We start from the raw sequence: 15050 nt of genomic DNA, 5'->3' as shown, positions 1-15050 counted from the left end.
AATGGGAGATATATAGAGAGAACTTCTCTGTCCACTTGACAGGAAACTATTCCTTTTGTATTCTTTTTGCTTAAGAATATCAGCAATACTTCTATTCAAATTATAACAATAATTCTTGCCATTATTTTTCTCCTCTCAGTTACTCATGGACCAAGAAATGGATTCTCTGGAATAGAATTATCTTGGAAGAAAAGTGGAAAGAACAGAAAGTCCAAAACAAAACGAATTAAACAGCACGAATCATCAGGCAGTACTACTTCTGGTACAAAACAGCCTCCTAGGCCCCCATTAATAAACCTAAACAATACTGCTTGGTCACCTTCAGAAACTTCACAAGCGAGTTACCCACCTATGCCATTCCCTGCAGTTCTGCCTGCATATCCATTGCCAGTTTTTCCAACAGTGGGAGTTGTACCTCAGGTTCCTGAAGCGTCAGATTCTGAAGCTAATAATCCTCATGGTCCTCAAAATACCAGTTGTCCTATGCAGCCACCACCATTCTCTACTCCTTTAGTAACTCCTATGGTAGCCCTTGTGCTTCCTAATTGTGTATTCCCTCAAATGAACAATAGTTTACCCCAGGCATTTTACCCTGGCCAGCCGCATTTTTCAGCCCATCCCACCTTCACTCCACAGACTGTTTTCTCAGCACAACAACCTCCATTTACAGCTCCAACCCCTTTCCCTCTGCATACTTTGTATCCAGCACAGCCCTTCAGTTACAGCCCACCAGCTAACCATGAAAGGACTTCTATAACTGAGTCACGTGATGGACTATCCCGTTCCTCCACACCACAGTCTGTTCGTCCACAAGACCATACTTCTCCTTTATTCCAGTCGAGTTGCAGTTCTCCTTTGCAGCTGAACCTGTTGCAGTTAGAAGAAACACCCAAAACCTCTGAACGACAAGAAGGTGGAGTTGCTGATAGAACCAGTGGAGGATCTGGACCTTCTGGTGATGGGAGAGCTGTAAGCAGTACAGAAGCTGTTAGTAGAGAAGATTGTGAATGTGTAAGCAACTCATTAATATATTTTGAAAGTGCTTCAGTTTATATATTTTATATGAGCATATTGTATGTTTGGCAAGGCATGTTTAAATGAAAAACAGACAACTCTTTTTATTCATTATGCACTTATTTGAAAAGTATTTATCTGTTAAACTTATTTCTACATTAATTTTTTTGGTGGTGTGAATACTAATCCGTAATTGTGTAGGCCTCTCTCCACAAAAGGTAACACATGAACAGTAGAGGAGCATTAAGGGGTCCTTTTACTAAGGTGCTCTGAAAAATGACCTGCAGTAGTGTAGGCGCGTGTTTTGGGCGCGCGCAGATCCATTTTTCAGTGTGCCAGCAAAAAATGCCTTTTTAAAATTTTTGCCAAAAATGGACGTGCGGCAAATACAAAATTGGTGTGCGTCCATTTTGAGTCTGAGACCTTACCACCAGCCATTGACCTAGCGGTAAAGTCTCATGCGGTAACCAGGTGGTAATGACCTATATGAGTCAAATGCCACTTGGCGCGTGTCTGATAATGCACGTCCGAAAATAAAAATTTCAGATGCGCGTATTGGAAGTGCGCCAAAAATGAAATTACTGCAAGAGCCGTGCGGTAGCTGGGCAGTAACTCCATTTTGGCGTGTGTTGGGCACATGTAGACGCTTACGCGGCTTAGTAAAAAGGCCCCTAATGATTAGGGTTGTTTCCTTTATACAGATATTTATATGAACTGGGATAGAGAGAAGGGAGTAAAATATATACTTATATTACTCCCTTGTACTTTCCAGACATTCTGCACAAAGGTATTTCTTCTATTTGAACCTGGAAGAGAAAAAGCTAAATACAAAGGCAACATCTGAGCACCACAGAATCATTTATCTTACACTGAAATATTTCTGTATGTTATTAAGGGACCCTTTTACTAAGCAGAGGGAAGCTCTACGTGCGTGCACTGTGCACCCAATTGAGACTACCGCCAGGCCAGCTCACCCTCCTGGCGGTCATTTCAGATTTGGCGCACCCCCATAATGCGTGGATGAATTATTTATTTTGGCGGTAATCGAAACTTGGCGTGCTTTGACCGGTCACTGCACATGTAGCTTGTGAGCTTTTACCGCTAGATCAATGGGTGGCATTAGGGCTCAGGCCAGTTTTGGGCAGAGCGCTGGTTTCATTTTTACCACAGGCCCTTTTCCCATCCAATTTTTTTTAAAAAGCCCTTTTTTGTAGATGCGGTAAAATCTGGCCCAGCGTACGCGCCTACACTACTGCAGGGCACCTTTTACCACTGCTTAGTAAAAGGGCCCCTAAATGTGTTAGCACATCAAACTTCCGAAAGAGTGCATATTACACAAAAGGATCTCTGTTTTAAATACATTCAAATTGCTTAAATTTTGTCAAAAGTGTATGAGTGAAGTAATATTAAGTGGCCAGCATATATGTGAGTGAAGTAATTTTACATGTCTTAGCAATTTGTCCCACCTACATCTCTCTCCCTTCAAAATAAAATAGTTCTAACATTTGTTCATATTAGAAGCCTGACATATGTTGGAGTATTAAGCAGCTATTGTAATGTGCTGTTGGAAATAGAGTAAATAACTTTTGAACACCAACCCCCACCCACCCATTGATATATATTATAGATATGATTTTTTAACATTTATATATTTAGGGCTATACCGAATATTCGATTTGGGCCCCAAATACGTTATTTGATTTAAATGATTTTAAATTTGAATGCAAATAATCCAGGGCTTTACTGTGCTAAATCCTACTGAAATAAACAGTTGATCTCTAATTTCATGTTGCTTCTTTTATTATTTGTTACGTTAAAGCTCAGTGCCCATTCATATTTGGACAAGTAATATTTTCCATTATTCTTTGGATGAAGACTAAAATCTTCTATTTGGTACAGCTCTAATGTCCACAATTATTGATAGGTAGAAAAACACCTTAATATTACAAAGCACACATAAGTAAATGTCTGTGCTCAATATTCAATCAATCATCGGCTCCAAAAAATCTTCCCTTAGAAAAACATGGAAGTGAATTGTGTTTCAGAAAAATTGCACTTGATATTTTTTGACAATGTTTTTTTGTGATTCTGTTGGATGAGATTGAAAGAAAATTTTACTATTTTCTAAGGGGAGGTTTTTTTGAGCCTATAAGTGAGTATTGAGCACTGAAGTTTAATCATGTAGTAAGGAGGGGACATTTTTGGATTTTTGTGTTTTTAATGTGTTACCTCTACTACCTTGGTAATATATATAATTGTACAGTATAACTTTTGCTCATTAATGTGGTTTAAGGTTTACTTACATTTCTGGTTTCTTTGGTAGTCTGGAAACAGTGATCAAAATTTGAAAATTTTCAGTGAAACGCAGGAATGTTGTATGACTAGTTGAAGAGTATTTTATTTTCTCACAAACAGGAATACCTAAAGTTTGAAGCTGTTCATTTCATTGTAGCTTTGTATCTTTGCATGTTGTGTATCTTTACATCTATATAACACATTATAGAAATGGCTACAAATTTTGCTTGTCTTGCTAAATAGAGAAAAAGAGACTGGCAAACAGCTGCAGGTGATTTCTTGTTAAATAGACAAAGGTTATAGGTTTGTCTAATTTTCAAAACATATGCTCTCTATCAGTTTGTGCAAAGAGTATAAAGTAAGCCACACATGTATTGCTAATTGAATTAAAAAGTTCTCACCTGAAACAGAGGTGGGCAGCCTCAATCCTAGTTATATTTTCAAGATCTCCATAATGAATGTGCATGAGTTTAAGTTCACTGCCTCCATTGTTTGTAGATAGACTTCATGCTTATTTATTGTGGAAATTCTGAAAACCCATCTGCGTGGTGGCCCTCTAGGACCGTACGCACACCACTAAATAAAGCGGACCATAACGGGGCATGTTTATCCTATGAATAGTACATTCTTAAAAATAAGATGTAGAGAGTATTAATACATGTATCCTTACACCTTTTAGCTCCTACCTGGTCTACGTGGTTTATTAAAACTGTTTGGACCATCTGTCAATTTCCCCTTTACCTCTGATTCCTTAAATTCCAAGGATCTTCTCAGGGGTATTGAGTTGCCAAGTATAATCTCAGAAGAAAACTTCTGTTGGAGTAATGTGAGATTTACATGTTTTTACAACACTGAGGTAGGCTAAACAGTTTGGACATTTAATGATGGGTATTAGGACAGTTCTATCTTTTAGCTTTATCAATAATGCTTACTTGCTTTGTAGGGACTTCAGATTTATACACAATGCAGACACTGTTCAATGATGTAAGTAGGATTTCCTGATGCAGCACAATAATATAATGCAAAAAACAGTCAGTTCTGATGGTTGTGAGGTGAGAAGTTTTGGTTCCTTTCAGGCGGTGGTGTTGATTTAAAATTTGAATTTATATAACTTCTTAATGAAGTTTGTGATAAAACCTAAATGACCCATTTGTGTTAAGTGTACAAGTTGCCTGATGTTTAATGACTATAATAACATTATAAAGTTCAAACACAAATGAGGAGAAGAATATCTGTTTAGCGGTCATTATTACAGTGCATTCTCACTATCCTTGCGTTCGGTATTCATGGATTCGCTTATTTGCGGAAAATAAAGTATAATCCATTTGCGCTTATTCGCAGCCATGCATAGTGCAGTGCAAGTGCAAATGAAAGTGTGTTCCCATTAGGAAGAAGATATTCATAGAGCTGTGCATGAGTACTGTTACATCAAAAATCTGTATTTACTGTACTTTTACAAAAAAAAGTATATAAAATACATTTATAAAATGCACAATATACATAAGCTTTTCTATACAAGAAGGCTACATGAAATGAGGATTTTATGGTGGTTACTGTACACTTTTGATATCTAACAGAGATCTACAGGAACCTAACCCCCTTTTTCCCATAGGATCAATGGTTCTACATTCACATTTTTGGTATTCACGGGGTTTTCTAGGAACCTAACACCAGCAAATAGCGAGAACAGACTGTACATACATTCATATATGATGTTAATTCAAAATTGTCTCTTTGTAAATTTCTAGAACTGCTCTTATAAAGTGCAAAGAGCTTAGCCAGCAGACCACAACCTTTCTTCTGTTGTCTATGAAATCTCATTCAAATGTTTTTTTGGTTTTTTTTTTTTTTAGTTCTTCAGTAAGATTGTTTTTGCATTAGTGTTCTCAGAAAACAGAAACAGTTGTATTTCATCATTTACCCACCTACCCCCATACAAAGCCGCACTAGTGGCTGCCAGTGCGGTAATGCAGACGCTGTGTTGGCATTGCTGCATGGTTTTGTTTAAAAAAGGGGGGGTAGTTTGCCCCATTAACAGTGCAAATCCACCAGTCATCAGGAAATCAAGAGAAGGTGGTTAGAGCTGATGATTATGAGCATGTAAATACAAATTAAATTGAAATGTAGATTTTTTACAATATTTCCCTGAAGGAAAATGGAGCCTAATATTATAGAAACCAATCAAGAGTACATTGGGGGGGGGGGGGGGGGGGGGGTAAGGGGTCATTTTATCCAATTTGAGGCTGGAAAGGAGGTCATGGCAATTTTATTTTTTCCTTGACAGCCTTTCCAAATATCTATTGAACATGCTGATAAAAACTATAGCAGGAAGATGTGCTGGAAGCCAAATAGCAGCAGATTTCCTGATGACGATGTATAATGAAGCATTTCAGACCTGACTGGCTCAAAGCCATATAATGCACTGGTGCACATATAATGCACTCTGCAGAAGAAAATTTGGGAGATCCTGCTTACTATCTATCTCCAGTGGGTAAAAAGTTGGATATAAGCAACTTTGGGTTTTGAAAAGGTTCACTTACCCAACCACAGATTAATAGTTGAGGGAGCTCTTTAAAAAAATGTTCTAAAAAGAATATTAAGATCTCATTTCCTCTGAGAAGGTCCACAAAATTTGGATCTACTTCTTAAGAAATTATTTCAGAACACCATGCTGTCTGTTCTTGCCAGCTTCTATACTCTTATTGTAGGGAAATTATATCAGCATTCCGATTTCTTCCTTATAGATAGGAGGGTTTTCTTGTTCTGTTGTTTTCAGGAAATAAATGTGGGTAACATCTTCTATTACCAAAAGAAACAGAAGAACAAAACTTCACACTTCACAGCAAAGCACAAAGAACAGTGGAGATGACGAAAAACAACCAACAGTCTCAAATATGCTTTAATTAGTATCTTCTATATGACTCAACACCAGCCATGTTTCGGTTCAATGGCTTGTATCAGGAGTCTGGAGATAGTCTAATCAACAATCGACGTTGATACTCAATGTCCTCAGTAAAAAGAAAAAATCCAACAGAACTCTGTAACATTTATTATTGTGTGTTTTATATCAAAAGGCACAGTATTGTGCCACGTTCTCAGCCGGTGTGCAGACAGTGGTTATCCCAGCGTGTTATAACAACATGCCTTTTAATACAAAACTCGGGGTAGTAAATGTTGCCAAGTTATGTTGGATTTGTTTACTGAGGACATTGAATATCAACATCAATTGTCTAATATCTCCAGACTGCTGATGCAGGCCATTGAGCTGAAACATGGCTCATGTCAAGTAGTGTAGAAGATACTCATTAAAGGCTATTTGAGCACCGTTAGTTTTTTTTGTCATCTCCACTGTTCGATGTGCTTTGCTGTTCAACATCTTGTATTTTCCACATATAATACTTTTCGCTGTTGAAGGTAGACGTTCAGCCTTATTCTTATGGATTCTTACAGTAGACTGTTTCCAAGTCTTAGGATGTCAGATTAGTAACTGTTTTATAACTATGTTCTACCCAAGGGACCATGTGTTTAGCAGTGAAGTTAATGATACAGTAACTATCATAAACTACAGTTCTGCATTCCAAACAGTACTGCAACTATGCCCCCCCTTCCACAACTGTCACCACCTATTGTAAGATTCCAAGTGTCTTTGGCTGCGGAGAAGGGGTAAATTTTTTATCAAGAAAGATGCAGCACTCCATGCTTATGGCCATACCCCTCTCAGCCTCAGATCTAGACCGTGTATCTGCAAAGGAAAAAGTATTGATCTGACTTCACATGTCAGTCAAGTTTGACTTCTTACAGAAATCTTTGCCAGTTCCTAAGTCTCAGAGCAAACCAGTATTGGGAAAAGATTAATCCTCTTATACATAATTAGCCTCCTATAACAGCACATTAATGTAATCCAAGAGGAAAAAGGCTATTATATCTAAGAATTAAAAATTGTCCCTCAAATAAATCTCCAAATTAGGATTTCTTGACAAAGAAAATGTCTATTGAAGAATTATCAATTATGTTCCATTTCCAGAAAGAAGAAGTGTTTTTTTTTTTTTTGTTTCAATTACTCCTAATCCCGAGAAAAGATTTGGGAGTCTTCATACCATAACATCAGAAAACAACATTAACAGATAACCTCTACAAGACACAGCAGGACCTAGTTTAGTCTTCAATCCCACTCACTCTTTCCAACTCCCACCCACCCCTAGCACAACTCTTCATTTCTAGTCAATTATTCTAAGGATAACAAGAGAGGAGTGCTCTTTCACAATTTTAATTACATTTCATTACGTTCAAAGAAGAAAACAATAAATCACACCAATATACCATATAAGCTAAATATTTTCTTAAATTAGAACGAATCTCCTTAATACCTTAGCAAGTTCTAAATTATTGAAAAACCAAAAATACTAAGATGGAGACAGTCCAGTAGTAAGAAGAGTGCTATCCACTACTGAATGTCACATGTATGACTATCTCCCTATTGGTGAGCGGTTATATGTGTGTGCCAATTGCAAAGAGCTCCTATCTCTCAGCGAACAGGTCCGTTCTCTTGAGGCTAGAGTAGCATACTTGGAGGAACTGAGGAAGACAGAGGTATATAGAGGAGATCTATAGGGACATTGTAGACAAGTCCCACCTTCAGTCTGTCTGCCCCTGTTCTGTCTTGGAGGAGGGAGGTCTCCTAGAAGGAGAGCATCATCCTGGTGAAGTAGGAAGTACTCCTGTAGCCAGGACTTGCCCACCAGGGGATGCACTATCCTCTCGCACCGAGGCTGGTGTCTTCCAAGAACTTCCCATGTAGGAAGGGTTAGGACAGCTGTTGTAGTTGGTGATTTGATCATTAGACATGTAGGTGGCTGGTGGGCGTGAGGATTGCCTGGACTTGCCTGCCTGTTACGAAGGTGGTGGACCTCACACATCACCTAGACAGGATTTTAGAAAGTGCTGGGGAAGAGCCAACTATCTTGGTACATGTGGGTAACAGTGACATAGAAAAATTTGGGAGAGAGGTTCTGAAAGCCAAATTTAGACTCTTAGGTAGAAAACTGAAGTCCAGATCCTCCAGGGTAGCATTTTCAGAAATGCTGTCCATTCCGTGCACAGGACCCAAAAGGCAGGCAGAGGTCTGAAGTCTGAATGTGTGGTTGAGACGATGGTGCAGGGATGAGGGATTTAGATTTGTTGGGAACTGGATGACATTCTGGGAAAGGTGGAGATTGTTCCGAAAGGATAGGTTCCACCTTAACCGGGATAGAACCAGGCTGCTGGCACTAACTTATAAAAAGGAGATAGTGCAGCTATTAAACTAGAATGGAGGGGAAAGCTGACAGTCGCTGAAGACCGCATGGTTCGGTATGGAGTATCCTTGAAGGATACTATTAAAACAGGACATTTAGGGAATCACAGTATAGAGGTTTCAGCAATGCTGAAAGTAAGCCAGGTGTGCTTAATGAGAGAGCAGGATAAAGGATGCACATTATCCCCTTCAACTTCTAAGCAGCTTGTAGATCAAAGCAAAAAACACAATTTGAAGTGCCTATATAGAAGTGCTAGAAGCCTAAAACATTAGATGTAATTAGACTCTGGAATTCATTGCCGGAGAACGTGGTACGGGCGGTTAGCTTGACGGAGTTTAAAAAGGGGTTAGATAGATTCCTAAAGGACAAGTCCATAGACCGCTATTAAATGGACTGGAAAAATTCCTCATTTTTAGGTACAACTTGTCTGGAATGTTTTTACGTTTGGGGAGCGTGCCAGGTGCCCTTGACCTGGATTGGCCACTGTCGGTGACAGGATGCTGGGCTAGATGGACCTTTGGTCTTTCCCAGTATGGCACTACTTATGTACTTATGTACTTATGTACTAGTTAGAATAAATAGCACTAAATGATGAGGTAGATATAATAGGCATCTCAGAGACTTGGTGGAAAGAGGACAATCAATGGGATACTGTGTTAACAGGGTACAAATTGTATTGCAATGATAGAGAATCAAATTGGAGAGGGTGGTTGCGCTGTGTGCTAAAGAGGGAATTGAGTCAAATAAGATAACATTCCACATGAAACAGCAGCATGGAATCACTATGGATAGAAATTCCATGTTTGAAGGGAAGGAGTATTCTTGTAGGGTTGTAGTACCGTCTGCCAGGACAGATCGAACAGACGGATGAAGAAATGTTTACAGAGATTAGGAAAGCTAGCAAATTGGGCAACGCAATAATAATGACTGTTTTCAATTACCCCAATATTAACTGGATAATTGCTACATCAGGGAGAGCCAGGGAGATAAAACTTCTAGATGTAATAAAACGACTGCTGCTTGGAGCAGCTGATCCAGGAACTGACAAGAGAGCAGCCATTTTGGATCTGGGCCTTTGTGGCGTGCATGGTATAGTGCGAGAGGTGGTGGTGTTGGGTCACCTGGCAAACAGTGATCATAACTGTTTGAGCTACTATGTGGAATGAACCCGCAAAAAAGATCTACTGTAGCTGCATGTAATTTTCAAAAGGGTGACTATAATGAGGAAAATTGTTAAATAGAAACAAAGGTTTGGCTGCTAAGGTTAGGACACTAAGGGCCAGATGCAGTAAACTTAACGAGCCATTAACGAGCAAGTAGTAAACCTTTGCATGCACTAAATGCTTCTCTGAGCCATTTTCCGATCACGGTAGCAGCTAACGAAAACAGAATGCAGATGAGCAAATTAGTACCCCCAATGTGTATAAATCGTATTGTAATGAGATGCACTACCGTTTTCCGATTGCCTAACCGTGGAAAATCTAACGGGAGGTCTGTACCTCTCGTTGGGGCTGCGCAGCCTCTAAATACTTCTATAAATGTAACAAAAAAAATCGGGGAAAAAAAACATCCAAGTGCTTGTCAGGGACGTCCTTTATGGACGTCCTTCACTGCCTAGCCACGTCCAAGTGCTCGTCAGGGACATCTAACACAAGCTGGACGTCTTCCTACTGCTTTTATGATGGGCATCCTTCTTGGACATGTTTTTCTTACCTGCAATTAGGAAGGACTTCTCTGAAGAAGAAAAAAAAAAAGGACGTCCCTGTTTTTCTTACCTGCCTAAACTGACCTCAATCACAGTTCTCGCAACAGTCCCCTCCAAGGTTGTTTTCAGCTTGTGCCCCCCCCCCCCCCCCCAACAAGATCGGGACGTGCGAGGACGTCCAAATCAAAACTTTTTGGATGTTCCTCCAGGTCTCTCTCAGCCAGTCACAGCGCGTTTAGCTGTTACCAGTATCAGCTGGGATGATAAAGGGAAAGGCTAAAGCGGCTAGGGCTCTTCAGCTTGGAGAAAAGGCAGCTGAAGGGGAGATACAATAAAGGTCTATAAAATGAGTGGAGTTGAACGGGTAGATGTGAAGCATCTGTTTACGCTTTCCAAAAATACTAGGACTAGGGGGCATGTGATGAAGCTACAATGTAGGAAATTTAAAACATCGGAGAATATTTTTCTTCACTCAACGTGTAATTAAACTCTGGACTTCGTTGCCAGAGAATGTGGTAAAGGCGGTTAGCTTAGCAGAGTTTTAAAATATTTTGGACGGCTTCCTAAAGAAAAAGTCCATAGACCATTATTAAATGGACTTGGGGAAAATCCACTATTTCTGGGATAAGCAGTATAGAATGTTTTGTACTTTTTTGGGATCTTGCCAGGTATTTGTGACCTGGATTGGCCACTGTTGGAAACAGGATGCTGGGCTTGATAGACCTTTGGTCTTTCCCAGTATGGCAATACTTATGTACTTATGACTAGAAAAGATTGGTAAATAAATGCATATACACATAAACCAAGAAATAGATCCAACGTTTTTGTAGCCAGTGAGCAATATTCACAGCAGGTGTAGGTATTCAGATTGTGATAATACTTATGATTCTAGTGCATGTCAAAATGGCTTCTAATGTGATTGTTAGCTGACTTCCTTATTTTTTATTAGGGCTATGTTAAATAATTCCCTTTGAGACTCATTTTCAAAGAGAAAAACATCTAAAAAGTGGTATAAAGCAGCATTTGGACATGTTTCTCACAAAACTTGATCTTGATTTGTTCTTGCTGTTTTCAGGGCACAGATTGTAGAAGTCTGCCTAGCATTGGCTTTGCTTCCCAATTACTGGTGTTGCCATCTAATCACTTCTAAGCTTGTTTGGTTGCATGCCTTCTATACAGGATTCCATTATGTATATCCTACACGTTTTTGAATTCCATTACCATTTTCATCTACACCACCTCCTGCAGGAAGTCATTCCAGGTATCTACCACCCTCTCTACGAAAAAGTGCTTCCTGACATTATTCCTGAGCCCTCCCCCTGCAACCTCAATTCATGTCCTCTAGTTCTACCACCTTCCCGTCTCTGGAAAAGGTTTGTTTGTAGATGAATACCTTTCAAATATTTGAATGTCTGTATCATATCACCCCTGTCTCCTCTCCAGGGTATACACATTCAGGTCCTGAAGTCTCTCCTCATATATCTTGTGATGCAAACCCCATAACTTTTCCAACTCGTAAACAAACTACTAGATACCACACCGGTTACCACAACCAACACAGACACCCCATCAGCAGACAACCTTGCTAAATACTTCAATGAGAAAATTATAAAGCTACGAATCATGTTACTTCTTAATACCACCGATCACGAGAAATTCATTGACTGTCTAGAGACCCAATCCCCGATGAATATCCAGCAGACCGAATCTGGACAAACTTCGCTCTACTTACCGATGAAGCCATCACCCATGCAATCAACAGGTTTGCCAAATCCTACTGCAAACTGGACATATGCCCCAACAACTTAATAAAATCCGCCCCTCAACGCTTCATAACAGACCTCACATCACACCTAAACTACATGTTACAACACGGTCTCTTCCCTAAGCATAAAGGAAACATACTACTCACCCCAATACCTAAAGATTCAAAGGAAAAAGCAAACGACATAACCAACTACCGCCCGGTAGTATCTGTCCCTCTAGCAGTCAAACTAATGGAAAGTATGTTAACCAAGCAGCTTACCGACTACTTAAACAAATTCTCAATATTACATGAATCACAATCAGGATTTCGATCCAACCACAGCACTGAAACAGTACTAATCACTCTCCTAACCAAATTCAAACAAGCAGTTGCAACTGGCAATAGTGTACTTCTCCTACAATTCGATATGTCCAGCGCGTTCGACATGGTAAACCATAAAATACTATTAAACATCCTAGAATACTTCGGGATTGGAGGAAGTATACTCAGTTGGATCAAAGGCTTCCTAACCGCAAGAACATACCAAGTGATATCAAATTCGAATACATCATCACCATGGAAGCCAGAATGCGGAGTGCCCCAAGGATCACCGCTTTCACCGACCCTTTTCAACCTAATGATGACACCTCTAGCCAAATCACTATTCAACCAAGGTCTTAATCCTTACATTTACGCAGACGATGTTACAATCTACATCCCATTCAAACACGATCTAACAGAAATCACAAACTAAATCAAAGAAAGCCCCCAAATCATGAATTCATGGGCGGATGCCTTTCAATTAAAACTCAACGCAGAAAAAACACAATGTCTCATCCTCTCATCACAATACAACATGAACAAGCCCACCACTATAAACACCCCAGACTACACCCTTCCTGTTTCAGATAGCCTGAAAATTGTCTGAGTTACAATTGACCGAAATCTCACACTAGAAAGCCATGCGAAGAATACAACAAAGAAAATGTTCCGTTCAATGCGGAAACTCAAAAGAGTAAAACCTTTCTTCCCAAGAGAAATTATTCCGCAGCCTGGTACAATCAATGGTGCTAAGCCACCTAGATTACTGCAATGCAATCTATGCTGGATGCAAAGAACAAATCATTAAGAAACTCCAAACTGCCCAAAACACAGCAGCCAGACTCATATTCGGAAAAACAAAATATGAAAGCGCTAAACCCTTAAGAGAAAAACTTCACTGGCTCCCACTTAAAGAACGTATGCGTTCAAAATCTGCACTCTAGTTCATAAAATCATTCACAGCGAGGCCCCGGTTACATGTCAGACCTCATAGACCTACCGCCCAGGAACACAAAAAGGTCAGCACGCACATTCCTGAATCTCCACTACCCCATCTGCAAAGAACTAAAATATAAATTAACATATGCATCCAGCTTCTCCTACATAAGCACACAACTATGGAATGCATTACCAAACACCATAAAAACAATGCACAACCTAACAAACGTCTGAAAATCATTAAAAACCAACCTGTTCAATAAGGCATACCACAATGATCCATCCTAAATACCAAACAACGAAACCTATACCAGAACTGGACAAAACCGAGCTCTCTACAATCAACTGCTTCATTCACTTTGTCACTAATGAACTTTAATGCAATACCACTTTTCTTATTCCGAAAATGAATTCTCTATACATGACTGCTTAATCTACTCTGTCACTTATGAACTTTAATGCAATACCACTTTGCATTACTCATTCCGGAAATGGCGATCGCCATCACGGAATAATGTAAGCCACATTGAGCCTGCAAATAGGTGGGGAAATGTGGGATACAAATGCAACAAATAACATTTTTGTTGCTTTTCTCTGAACCACATCTTTTTACATCCTTAGCAAAATACGACCTCCAAAACTGAACACAATACTCCAAGTGGAGCTTCACCCATGACTTGTATAGGGGCATTAACAACTTCTTTCTTCTGCTGGTTATACCACTCTCTGTGCAGCCTAGCATCCTTCTGGCCATGGCCACAACCTTGTTGAATTGTTTTGTCACCTTGAGATCTTCAGACACCATCACTCCAAGGTCCCTTTCCTGAGCTTTGCTTATCAGTCTCTCTCCTCCTATCTGGTACATCGTCTTTGGACTTCTGCACTTGTTGGCATTACATTTTAATTACAACCAATCTTTACAGAAACCAAACATCATAAAGAAACTTTTTTATAAATGCTTTATAATGCTATCATTAATCTGTTGTTAATATTATAATAGTGCTCAGATAAGTGCATTATACCAAACATGGTTCGGGATCCATCTCCTCCATAACGCACTCCTCCACCATCATCGCACTGAGTCCATTTTGCCTGACTGAAATCTTTGAATCTTAAGTGGTGACAATCATAGAAACATGACGGCAGATAAAGGCCAAATGGCCCATCCAGTCTGCCCATCCTCTGTAATCCCTAACTCTTCCTTTTCCTAAGCGATCCCACATGCTTATCCCATTCCTTTTTAAATTCTGACACAGACCACAACCTCCACCGGGAGGCCATTCCACGCTTCCACCACCCTTTCTGTGAAATAATACTTTCTTAGATTACTCCTAAACCTATTTCCTCTTAACTTCAACGTACATATCTGCAGAGATAACAATCCTCAGATGGAATATTATTTTAAAGAGTGCTAGTGTAGAGAAGGATCCCGCTCTCGTATGTCCACTGTGTCAATAAACCCAAAATAATATATAAATACTCCAAATTTAACTTCACCACACTGTTGGTAATCTTAGTCTTATACACCGTTGTCACTCCATTCTTATTTTCTGTTATCTGTTCTCTCTCATTCTGTTTTCACTTCACTCTGCTTTGTCGTCTGTTCTCAACATGGTTTCCATGTTTCGCCCAGCTGGGCATCCTCAAGAGAACTTAACTAGAACAAAACACCAAACCACAAACTTGTGTGGAAATATATATCAAACTTCCCTTATTATGTTATATCTTGTGTAAA

The 15050-nt window shown here is 39.5% G+C and overlaps 1 protein-coding gene across 1 annotated transcript in view; it reads left to right on the top strand.

The window, feature by feature from the left end:
• The window catches only part of PER2 (period circadian regulator 2), a 199369-nt gene that overhangs the window by 167669 nt on the left and 16650 nt on the right, over positions 1 to 15050 (top strand). The window contains exon 19 of the mRNA XM_030215648.1: positions 140 to 1098. Coding sequence (XP_030071508.1) covers positions 140 to 1098 — 959 coding nt within the window. The remainder of the gene's footprint in view (positions 1 to 139; positions 1099 to 15050) is intronic.

The sequence above is a fragment of the Microcaecilia unicolor genome, chromosome 10 (genome assembly GCF_901765095.1).
Source record: "Microcaecilia unicolor chromosome 10, aMicUni1.1, whole genome shotgun sequence".
Taxonomy (NCBI): Eukaryota; Metazoa; Chordata; class Amphibia; order Gymnophiona; family Siphonopidae; genus Microcaecilia; species Microcaecilia unicolor.
This window is presented reverse-complemented; position numbering and strand designations above follow the sequence as displayed.